The 12,774-nt window shown below is 44.2% G+C and overlaps 1 protein-coding gene across 5 annotated transcripts in view; it reads left to right on the forward strand.

The window, feature by feature from the left end:
- Window positions 1–12,774, forward strand: part of PTPN21 (protein tyrosine phosphatase non-receptor type 21) — a 111,971-nt gene that overhangs the window by 15,247 nt on the left and 83,950 nt on the right. For all 5 annotated transcript variants that reach the window (XM_033951490.1, XM_033951486.1, XM_033951491.1 and 2 more), the window contains exon 2: window positions 5,123–5,399. In XM_033951490.1, the coding sequence (XP_033807381.1) occupies window positions 5,220–5,399 (180 nt within the window). In that variant the 5' untranslated portion in view covers window positions 5,123–5,219. The remainder of the gene's footprint in view (window positions 1–5,122; window positions 5,400–12,774) is intronic.

Raw genomic sequence — 12,774 nt, forward strand, 5'->3', positions numbered from 1 at the left:
TTCCTTGACGTAATCTTGCATCCAAACAAAGTTAGTTTTTTTAAAGTCTAGAACCTTTGCTTTTGATTGCTAGAAGACTGGGCAAACAAATGGCAAATGCGCTTTAACGTGGACAAATGCAAGGTCATGCATATAGGGAAAAAGAACCTGTTGTTCAACTACAAATTGAGGGGGGGGTATTGTTGGGAGACAGCAGTCTTGAGAGAGACTTGGGTGTGCTGGTGGATGCATCACTGAAGCCATCTGCACAGTGCGCAGCAGCCTCGAAAAAAGCCAACAGGATGCTGGGCATCATAAAGAGGGGCATAACAACCAGGACGCGGGAAGTCATCATGCCATTGTATCGAGCGATGGTGCGTCCACATCTGGAAAACTGCGTTCAGTATTGGTCACCGCACCTCAAGAAGGACATGGCGGTACTTGAGAGAGTCCAAAGGAGAGCAACGAAACTGGTAAAAGGGCTGGAACACTGCTCATACGCCGAGAGGTTGGATAGGCTGGGGCTCTTCTCTCTGGAAAAAAGGAGGCTCAGGGGAGATATGATAGAGACCTTCAAGATCATGAGGGGCATAGAGAGGGTGGATAGGGACAGATTCTTCAGACTGAAGGGGACAACAAGTACGAGGGGGCATTCGGAGAAACTGAAGGGAGATAGGTTCAAAACAAATGCAAGGAAGTTTTTTTTTCACCCAAAGGGTCGTGGACACTTGGAATGCGCTACCGGAGGAAGTGATCAGGCAGAGTACGGTACAGGGATTCAAACAGGGATTGGACGGATTCCTGAAGGATAAAGGGATCATGGGATACTGAGGGAGGAGCTGGGATGTAACACAAGTATAGAAAGCTAACCAGGTAATGAGTATAGAAACCAAACCAGGTCGTGCATGTGCAAGACCGGAGGGTTAGGACTTCGATAGGAAGACAGGACTTAAATGAGAAACCAAGGTGGCAAGGGAGCCCCTTCTGGTGATACAGACAGGTCGTGACCTGTTTGGGCCGCCGCGGGAGCGGATGCTGGACAGGATGGACCTGTGGTCTGACCCGGCAGAGGCACTGCTTATGTTCTTATGTTCTTATGATTGAGCCCTTCCATACCCATTTTAATATTATAAACCATATCATGCAGTGATCACTGGATGCCAGATGATCATCCAAGGTAACATCAGAAACACGTTCCCTGTTAATAAGCATGGGTTCCATTACCAACTGCTGTAACATCCGGCATGTTAAAATCACCTATACCCATGCTACATCCCTTTTCTGTCACTGCTTTGGTTCTCTTTGTGCTTCCCACGTACAGTTCAAGTTTTTATTTTATTCTGCTGTGTCTCACTGCCTCTCCTTTCATCTCTCCATGAATTCTGCTATGTAGGCAAATCACTTTTATCTGTGCCTTTTTCCTCCAATGCAAACTCCAGACTCCTGCTTCTATTCACAGTACTGCATGCTTGGCTTAGACTTCTTGAGTCGGTGCATCTTCTCTTTCTGATTCTCTGATATTATTCAAATCTTAGAACCTAAGAATTGCCATATTGGATCAGACTGAAGGTCAGTCAGCCCAGTATCTTGCTTCCAACAACCCAGGTCACAAATACCTGACGGAGGGAAAGATCCTCAAAGCTTTGCGGTAAAAACCGATGGGTTGCTGTCGAAGCCGTTCTTGTAACGATTTTAAAAAAAGCGAGTCATTCTCCAAAAACAGCGGATGCAAATGAGGTTTGCATAAAAACCCCAAAAAACAAATTAAAGATCAGAAGGAGAGATGCCCACTCTCCTTCCATGTCCTTCCGACACCCACCCCTGGCAGCAGGAGAAATGCCCACTCTCTCCCGCCATTGTCCAATCCTCTTGATAGCCTCCAACTCTGCGCACACACACGCACACCCGCAGCGGGAGAGATGCCTAATCTCTCTCCTACCGTCAACCAACCCCCCCCCCCCCCCCCCTCCAAACAACAGATGCACCGGGGAAGGGCCAATGTCTCTGATTGGCCCAGATGCCTAAGGCCCCACCCCTAGGAGGGGTATTAAGCAACCTGGACCAATCAGAGCCTTAGGCCCCTCCCCAGCGCATCCCAGGATGCACCAGGAAGGGGAAGGCCCGCCATTTTGTAAGAGACGGGCCTACCAGCAGGAGCACGTAGGCATCCCTGAATAAGGTAGGGAAGGGCAGGAGGGTCATCAGAAAAATGGAAAGGTCGGGGGCATAGGGGGGTTAGGCAATGGCAGGAGAAAGTGGTTATCTCTCCCGCTGTGGGGGGGAGGGGAGGCTTAGCAGTGTCGGGTGATTGTGCAATGCAGCGGGAGAGAGTGAGCATCTCTCCCGATGATCTTCAATTTGGTTTTTAAAAAAAAATTTTAATTTGTGTTTGTGGGGGAAGAGGTCTGAGCTCTCAAACCTTACTTTCTTGTAAGTGCCTGAGCCAATTAGTGTTCAGGCACTGATCAGAAAGTAAGGCTGCGACAGCTCAGATCTGTCGGCAAATTTTGGCCGCAAATGTGGCACACCGAGGTTAGGGAATCACTCGGTGATTATAGAGCATCGCTCGGAGTGCTCATTTTAATATCAATGACCTGACTACGTTTGCATGACAGTATCAGAGACTGCTAGAAAATAGAGAATGACACGGTGACAAAATTCATCACCGTTCCCGTCCCCGCGGATAACCGCGGGAAACCATCTTCATGTCATTCTTTAAGGAAAGAGGGAAGAATCAGAGTATGAATGGCCACAGCCACTGACCCGCAAGCTTTGCTTTGAAGAATGCTGGTGTAGAAGGACCGAGGTTGAAATAGACACTGCAGAATGACAGTCTCTGGTATCCAGAGCAGATATTGTGATGTCATAATGGCTTCATTATCCTTGGCTCACATAAGAATCAGAGTATGAATGGCCACAACCACTGACCCGCAAGCTTTGCTTTGAAGAATGCTGGTGTAGAAGGACTGAGGTTGAAACAGACACTACAGAATGACAGTCTCTGGTATCCAGAGCAGATATTGTGATGTCATAATGCCTCATTCCACCAGTGCCTAAGAGCCAATCACATCAGTGATGTCACAATGGCTTCATTATCCTTGGCTCCCATAAGAATCAGAGTATGAATGCCACAACCACTGACCCGCAAGCTTTGCTTTGAAGAATGCTGGTGTAGAAGGACTGAGGTTGAAACAGACACTACAGAATGACAGTCTCTGGTATCCAGAGCAGATATTGTGATGTCATAATGCCTCATTCCACCAGTGCCTAAGAGCCAATCACATCAGTGATGTCACAATGGCTTCATTATCCTTGGCTCCCATAAGAATCAGAGTATGAATGGCCACGACCACTGACCCACAAGCTTTGCTTTGAAGAATGCTGGTGTAGAAGGAATGAGGTTGAAATAGACACTAGAAAATGACATGAGTTTATTATCCGCGGTTTTCTGCGGGGACGGGAACGGTGATGAATTTTGTCACCGTGTCATTCTCTACTAGAAAACTCAGAAAAAACCACGGTAAGCCGCTAAAATACATGCATGCTAAACAGGCACATTTTAGTTTTAAGAATCTTCCCCAGAATCCTAAAAAGTAGCAAGATTCCAGACTATCGATCACAGGGAAAGCAGTGGCTTTCCCCTGTCTATCTTAATAGCAGATTATGGACTTTCCTTCAGGAACTTCTCCAAACTTTTTTTTTTTTAAATCCACGTATGCTAAATGCTATTGTGATGTCTTCTGGCAATGAACTATTAGGTGAAAAATATTTTCTAAAAGTATTTCCATGTAACTTCATGGAGTGTCTCCAGTCTTGGTACTTTCTGAAAGAGTAAACAATTGATTTACATTTTACCCATTCTGCTCCACTCAGGATTTTGTAAACCCTTATTATACACACACCCCCCCCCCCCCCGATGCTTTTTCTTCAAGCTGAAGAGCCCTAACCTCTTCAGCCTTTCCTCATTTAAAAATTATTCCACCCCGTAAATCTTACCCCTGCTGATCTCGATCTTGGTTTTAACTGTTTTCTGAATATTTGGAATTCCTAAAATCTTTTGTCTTATATGTTTGGACCAGACTGAAAGCTCTGCATAGAGAGGGCTCTCTCGTTTATGTTTTTGTGCAGTGTTGCATACATTTACAGCTTCTTTTACAAAACCGCGCGGCAGCAGCCCCGAAGCCCTTTAAATGTCTGTGGCCTTTGGGGCCATTAGCGCAAGCGCGGCTTCGTAAAAGAGGCCGTTAGCGATGTACTGTAGAAATCATAAATAATAGTAATAGTTTGTTGTTGTTTTTTTGCCGTGGGAGCAAGAATGTGAACTTTCCGGGCTTGTGTTGAGTCAGTAAATATGACGGAGCTCCAAGACATTTTTGCGGTGATGACTTCTGCCAGCTGACTTCAGATGAAAGTAAACAGACTGCCTGGCAGGGATGCAGTTTCTTTTTAAACGTAAAAATTGCAGATATTTAATAAAAAGTTGGAGGGTTTACAAGGAAAATTTAAAAGTAACTATCCTTGTATATTAATGAAGCGATCGCTTCTTTAAAAGAAGGGGGCGCAGAGCTCCGTTTTAGACTTGCTGTCTGATTTGGCCTGTTCTGCCCTGAGAGGCATCTGTTGAATTTCAGTGGAGTATTCCAAGAGGGTATTCCAGGGTTCGAAAGAATGAAGGAGGCTTTCATTTCATTAGATCAAATATCAAATAGCTTGTATTGAGAATGCTGCCAGTCACATGCACTTTGTACATTACTTCTCTTTTTATCCCTGGGCCTCTTACATGCATTAATTTTGTGCTTTTTCTGAAGTACTGAGGCCAGTACTGGGCAGGTAGGGGAGGGTCATTAGGGTGGGCAGACTAGATGGGCTGTGGCCCTTATCTGCCGTCTATTTCTATGTTCTATGGTCTGTGTCTCGTACATGGCCATTTGGTTGAGGATGGGCTGGGATGGTCTTTAAGTCAATGTAGGACAGCTTTTTTTCCCAAACTGAAGCAAATTTTCAGGTCTGAAGCCTGAGCCGTAGTTTCAGAAATGCAGTCTTGAGGAATTGTCTTAAATGCTGTTTTTCATGTCGGCTTCTGAGATTGGGGAATCATTGTATCACTCTCTCAGGCAATAATTCACTTTTCTTTTCTTCAAAGAGCTGTAGATGTTCCCTGCACTTGGCTTCCTCCATCTCTTTTTAATGGCTGCTGGATGACTGTAGTGGGATTTGACTCTTGAAGCACAGATAGGAAGATGCCATTGCCTTTTGGGATAAAATTAAAGAGGACTCGGAGGTACACGGTATCCAGCAAGAGCTGCCTGGTGGCCCGGATCCAGCTGCTGAATAATGAGTTTCTGGAGTTCACGCTGTCTGTGGAGAGTGTGGGGCAGGAGTGCCTGGAGGCTGTGGCACAGCGCCTGGAGCTCCGAGAGGTAGGAAACCATCAAAGGATGCGCATATACAACCAAATGGGGAAAGCTTACTTAACTCTGTGATGAAACTCTTCAGTCTCTTAAACAATCACAGCTCTTGTAAGGATATATATTTATAAATTAGTAAAAGTGCTCAGACCACCTAACCCTGTGTTTAGTGATGACACCAAACTGCGGGTAGAATCGGGACCATCATAGCATTTTTACGGTCCCTGACCCAACCTTTAACTTTAATTATATTCACTTTATTCTAAAAATCAGCAGGTTGGGTACTCGATTCACCGCAGTATTATCGTGCAAACTGTGCATTAAAGTGCTTTTCTACTACTGTGTCAGCTCTGGTAAAACTCCATGACCCCCCGACTCGAGTTTTGGCTCTTCATCAGGAGGGGGCACTGTTAAAACATAATTTAAACAATTTATTTGATATTTTTAAAAACAATCTTTATCATTATTCTCTTTATGGTCACCACTAATCTCACTATAGCTTCTATACTATTTCCTTTAACTTTAAATACATAAATTAATCAGATACAAACTCTGGCTCAGATTCCTACCTTCTCTCGGCAACCTGTGCCTGACCGGCTGGGAAGTCTGTCAGGCCATCACAAAGGGGTTTACTGTTTCTAAACCTTAGTAGCTAAGTGAAAAAGCATATTTTTCACAAACTGAAACTGAACCCAGATAAAACGAAATTCATCCTCCTAGAAAACAACAAAATACCAACCATAACCAACATTGAAATCAACGCAATCAACTACCCCATACAAACCACCCTAAAACTGCTAGGAATAACTATCGACAGATGCTGCACCATGCAACCGCAAATCAATAAAACAATACAAAAGTCATTCTTAGTCATGAGAAACTTAAGACAAGGTCGGAAATTCTTCGAGAAAACTCAATTCCAGCTCATAGTTCAGTCCTTAATACTAGGCCTACTTGACTACTGTAATATCCTCTACCTCCCATGCCCTACAACCATAACAAAACAATTACAAACAATCCAAAACACAGCACTAAGACTCATCTACTCATTAAAGAAACATGATCACATTACAGAACCATATCTCCAATTGCATTGGCTTCCGATCCCAGCAAGAATACAATTTAAATTCTACTGCCTACTATTTAAGACTTTATACGGAGACAGTCCAAACTACCTGAATAACCGCCTCATCCACAACACCGCAACCAGACATAGGAAAACTCACACCCCATTCTCATAAGGAGGTCAAACGGAAAAAACTATATGATGGCCTCCTGGCCACTCAAGCAGCCAAACTAGACAATCAAATCGCCAATCTACTGACGGCATCCCTCGACTACAAGAAGACCATACTCTCCAAGAAAACTCTGAAAAAAGAAATAATACGCAAGTCTCAAACTCCACCTCTCACTAAAGCCAACTACCCCAAACAAATAACCTTACCCATTTCTCACTCTTTTTGAAAATGACCAATTTTTTTTTTTTTGTAAGTTCTTGTTGTAATACATCTTGGATAATTCTTTTGTAATCCGCCTTGAACTGCAAGGTAATGGCAGAATAGAAATCCCTAATGTAATGTAATTTATACGTATTGAAACTAGAGAAGAACCTCTTTTTTTAAAAATGATTTATTTATTGATTTTCATTATGAATCAAGCATAACTTGTACAGAAAGGAAATTGAAGCAAAGAAGAAATAAAAAAATAAAGACTACATACTAGAAGAAATCAACTGTGAGCTTAAATTTCAACTCAAGTCCTCAAAAAGGATCCAATGTGGGTAACGAAGCGAGAAATTAAAGAAAATTGCATAAAGTAACAAGCTAGTTGGTTGAGACTAGGGGCTCCTTTTACGAAGGCGCGTTAGCGGTTTAATGCACGCTAGCCGCTACCGCCTTCTCTTGAGCAGGTGGTAGTTTTTCGGCTAGTGCGGGGGTTAGCGCTTGATTAAAAGTCGCGCTCGCTAAAGCCGCTAACGCGGCTTCGTAAAAGGAGCCCTAGGGCATCCTATTCCTTTAACATTGCACTCAGATCTCATCTTTTTTTAAGCGTGACGTTGATAGGAACGTTGACAGTTGGAAGGGCTCATGGGTGACATAAGTAAAAAGTCGCCCCCAGAGCTGCAGCACCATAGTAACATAGGAGATGATGGCAGATAAAGACCCAAATGGTCCATCTAGTCCAGTGGTCTCAAACTCGTGGCCCGCCAGGTACTATTTTGAGGCCCTTGGTATGTTACCATTGTTCTGCAACATTGCCCGCCTCACGGCTGTAACTTCATGCAAGCGCTTTCCTGTGTCTGTATGCGATGCTGAGGTGGAGTGGACAATCACATACAGACGCAGGAAAGCATTTGCATAAGGTTACAGCAGTGAGGCAGACAACGTTCCAGAATGTAAGGTAACCATTGGAGGCAGTGCAACTTGTGCGTGTGTACGTAATCTCGTGAACTCTCGTGAAATTCGGCACCTCTCCTGGTGGTGACTGCTTGATGTAAGATGGCGGATGTGTCCGGTGCTGGAGGGGGTGAGAGCTGAAGGCGGTTGCGGACGTGACCACCAGTACTTAAGGTACAAGTTTTCAAGGCACAAGTTGGATATTGATTATCCCCTCTACAAAAAAGCCTAGAGGACTATACCAAAATCTTGTCTCTTGGAGTTGATACTTTAGAATCTAAATCACAATTTTGCATGAGGTAAAACTCTTTATAGTTTATAAATCTTTCCTTAATTGCTTCTGATAATTTCAGCTATACACAACTTCACTTTCTTCATGTTGCGCTGCTTTCAGCTGTGTATAGCTGAAATTATCAGAAGCAATTAAGGAAAGATTTATAAACTATAAAGAGTTTTACCTCATTCAAAGTTGTCATCTAATATAATAAAATGGTAAGCCGCGCATGCACACTTCCTATGCGTGCGTCCGTTTTCCGTGAGCTGTAGCTAGGAAGTGCGCATGCACGGCTTACGGTCTGGCCTCACATGAGGCAAGATCATTGCGCGCATGCGCAACCTTCCCTGCTCTCCACCTGCGGAGCGGCGGCTGCCGGCCACTGGCACCCCCTGCCCTCTCCGTCGCCTCCCGGCTCCAGCGGCGTAGGCAGCAGTATAAACACGCTGCTTCGCGCCCTTCTCTGCCGATTTCCTCTGTACGACTCTAGACCACCCTACTTCTCTCACATGTGGGCCAGAAACACAGACACCAACATTGACGTGTGCCTGCATGCCTGCGTTGGAAAGCATTCCATGAGCAATGTTTCACATGCTTTCCCCTCTTCATCATGCTAGGAATTTTCTCTTTTAGTAGCCAAGTTGGAGCTGACCCTGGCAACCTAGTTCAGGTTGTTTGTTTATTTATTTATTGGGATTTAATAATAATAACTTTATTTTTATATACCGCAATACCACAAACAGTTCAGAGCGGTTTAGTAATATACTAGATGACAGCAGATAAAGACCCAAATGGTCCATCCAGTCTGCCCAACCTGATTCAATTTAAATTTTTCCTTCTTAGCTATTTCTGGGCAAGAATCCAAAGCTTTACCCGGTACTGTGCTTGGGCTCCAACTGCCGAAATCTCTGTCAAAACCGACTCCAGCTCATCTACACCCTCCCAGCCATTGAAGCCCTCCCCAGCACATCCTCTCCCAAACGGCCATATACAGATATACACAGACCATGCAAGTCTGCCCAGTACTGGCCTTAGTCAATATTTAATATTATTTTGTGATTCTAGATCCTCTGTGTTCATCCCACTCTTCTTTGAACTCCGTCACCATTTTCCTCTCCATCACCTCTCTCGGGAGCGCATTTCAGCATCCACCACCCTCTCTGTAAAGTAGAATTTCCTAAGATTGCTCTTGAATCTACCACCCCTCAACCTCAAATTATGTCCTCTGGTTTTACCATTTTCCTTTCTCTGGAAAAGATTTTGTTCTACGTTAATACCCTTCAAGTATTTGAATGTCTGAATCATATCTCCCATGTCCCTCCTTTCCTTTAGGGATTCCAGTCTCTCCTCATACGTCTTCTGGCACAAGCCTCCTATCATTTTTGTCGCCCTCCTCTGGACCACTTCAAGTCTTCTTACGTTCTTCGCCAGATACGGTCTCCAAAACTGAACACAATACTCCAAGTGGGGCCTTACCAATGACCTGTACAGGGGCATCGACACCTTCTACTGACTACGCCTCTCTTTATACAGCCCAGCATCCTTCTGGCAGCAGCCACTGCCTTGTCACACAGTTTTTTCGCCTTTAGATCTTTGGACACTATTACCCCAAGGTCCCTCTCCCCGTCCGTGCATATCAGCTTCTCTCCTCCCAGCATATACGGTTCCTTCCAATTATTAATCCCCAAATGCATTACTCTGCATTTCTTTGCATTGAATTTTAGTTGCCAGGCATTAGACCATTCCTCTAACTTTTGCAGATCCTTTTTCATATTTTCCACTCCCTCTTCGGTGTCTACTCTGTTACAAATCTTGGTATCATCTGCAAAAAGGCACACTTTTCCTTCTAACCCTTCAGCAATGTCACTCACAAACATATTGAACAGGATCGGCCCCAGCACCGAACTCTAAGGTTCTCCACTACTCACCTTTAGAAGTACATCAGGGTAGAAATGGAATCAGAGAAATTTGTCAAAGAGATAAGTTTGGATTGATTTCCTAAAAGTTTGGTAAGAAAGAGCGTTTGAGATCAAGTTGGTTAAACGTTTATTCCATTTGCCTGCTTGGAATGATAATGTTCTATCGAGGAATCTCTTGTAGATACAGCCCTTCAAGGATGGGAAAGTGAACAAGTAGGCGCTACGTGTACAAGTTGGGCCTGGAAAGTCGAAATGATGAGATCGATAGATTGGGGATGAACCAGTTATGGTCTTGTAGCAAAGGCAAGCAAATTTTCATGAAGAGATTCACCCAAAGCGGTTTATAATACATCGGATAGTAATCAGGTACCCTTACGAGGGTAGTTTCGTAAAAACGCAAGTTAAACCACATAGGGCTCCTTTTACTAAGGTGCGTTAGGGCATTAACGGGCGGAATAGCGCGCGCTGAATTGCCGCTCGCGCTAGACCCCAACGCCAGCATTGAGCTGGCGTTAGTTCTAGCCACGTAGCACGCGGTAATATCCTGCGTGCACTAGAAAACGCTAGCGCACCTTAGTAAAAGGAGCCCATAGTCTCTCCATCAAGGGCTATAAACCACGTCTAGCAAGTTTCCATTTTTTTTCGTATCGTAGGAAAAATACTTACAAAAAAACCAGGAAGTGGCTGGACATAGTTTATAGCCCTTGATGGAGACTACGTTGTTTAAGGAAGAGGATATCTTCTTTTTCAAGGGTCCCGCAGCAACAAGGGGACATCAGTGGAAAATCAGGGGCGGGAAACTGCACGGTGACACTAGGAAGTTCTTCTTCACCGAAAGGGTGGTTGATCGCTGGAATAGTCTTCCACTTCAGGTTATTGAGGCCAGAAGCGTGCCAGATTTTAAGGCCAAATGGGACAAACATGTGGGATCTATCTGCAAAGATAGATAGGGAGGGTCATTGGAGTGGGCAGACTTGATGGGCCGTGGCCCTTATCTGCCGTCTATTTCTATGTTTCTAAGTTGTTGTTTTTTTACCTAACTTTTCAAACCACCCTGGTAAGTATTTTGCCCATCTGTCCCGGCAAGTTCACAGTCCTAACTGTGGTACCTGGGGCAATGGAGGATGAGGCAAACTCACAACCTCAGGGTGCCAAGGCAGGAGCTCGAACCACTGGGCCACATTCCCCTCCTTTAGAAAGAGCTCGAACATTTGAGCACATTACCATAAAAGTGTTGTAGTTGCTCTCATAATGGCATTTCTTTTATATTATATTTAAAATGGGGAAATCTAGAAAAGGAGTTTGAATTACTCTTCCGAGTGTGGCAAATCAGCACTTGGTTTCAACTGCAAACTGCGGTGATTTTTGCAATATCAGAGGACAAAGTGTCTATTTGAGATAAGTGCTTGTTTCCTACTTTTTTGGAAATTTATTCGTTGAATACCTATTTTAAAGCTTTGATAGCGATTATAGTAAGATACATAACGGAGTTTTTCTGAGACCAAGGATGTATTTCTCTGTGGCAACCTAATACTTGCCATAGAAAGTTTCTCAGGGATGTTCCTGAGAACATAAGAACATAAGCAGTGCCTCCGCTGGGTCATCATGCCCACGCGGCGGCCCATCAGGTCCAGGACCTGCATAGTATCCTCTTTCTGTACCCTTCAATCCCCTTTTCCTTCAGGAAATCATCCCTTCCCTAGCAACAGCAGCAGATGAATCCAGAGACCAATGGGATAGCACACATCTACCAGCAGGCGGAGAGAGAGAAACTGATTAACAGGTGGTCCCATTGGCTGGCACTCCTCCTGTATCTCCAGTATTCTCTATCTCCCAGCAGGAAATGGTCGCTATTCAACTAGCTCCTGAATTCTGGCTGTGACTGGAACTTTATTTTCTCCTGTTGAGGTTTCTCTTCAGCGAGGCTGCCATTCTGTTTCTCCTGTTGAGGTTTCTCTTCAGTGAGACAGGGGTGTCCGGCTGAACGGAAATCATCCCATCCTCTATCTATACCCTTCAATCCCGTTTTCCTTCAGGAAATCATCCAATCCCTTCTTGAAACCCAGTAGCGTACTCTGTCGTATCACACTTTCTGGAAGCGCATTCCAGGTGTCCACCACCCTTTGGGTGAAGAAGAACTTCCTAGCGTTGGTTCTGAATTTGTCCCCCCTCCGTTTTTTCCGAGTGCCCTCTCGTTCTTGTAGTTTTTGAGAGTTTGAAAAATCTGTCCCTGTCCACTGAGGTCTTTTCTCCGTTTAAGGAAACGTGGCACATATATAATCTCTGATGTTGTTTTGTAGATGAATATTTTTGTGTGGACATATTTCTTTTATATTTCCATAGAACAGCTCGGTTATATCTGTCGTTGCGCAATTTGACAGGACCTAGAGTTCTTAAGGTCTGTGTTTTTAAAGACCTGATTTCAGCGCTAGGCAGTTGCATTCATGTCTTCCTCTCTGTTTTTTTTAAACATTTTTTGTGCCCCTGTTGCTACTTAAGTAAACATTCCAGCAGTCTCTCCCATACAAGATACCAGCTGGCCGTTGGTTGCACAGGAATTCCAAGCTTCTGTTTATCTTTGTGGTCTGATTTTTTTTCTATCTGGTGCGTGAATGATTAATAGTCACGCTCAAAGAAATAAACACGTCCGACTTCTTCCAAAAGAAGTTTCACATTTTTGGAGAGTTGCATCATGTCTTTTTGCAGCTGTCACCTTTTGTTACTGTATGAAACCATGACTCGGAGCTTTGTTTTGCTGCTTGTTGATTTCACAAGCATAGAAAGAAATGTATTATATA

This window comes from Geotrypetes seraphini, chromosome 7 (genome assembly GCF_902459505.1).
Source record: "Geotrypetes seraphini chromosome 7, aGeoSer1.1, whole genome shotgun sequence".
NCBI lineage: Eukaryota > Metazoa > Chordata > Amphibia > Gymnophiona > Dermophiidae > Geotrypetes > Geotrypetes seraphini.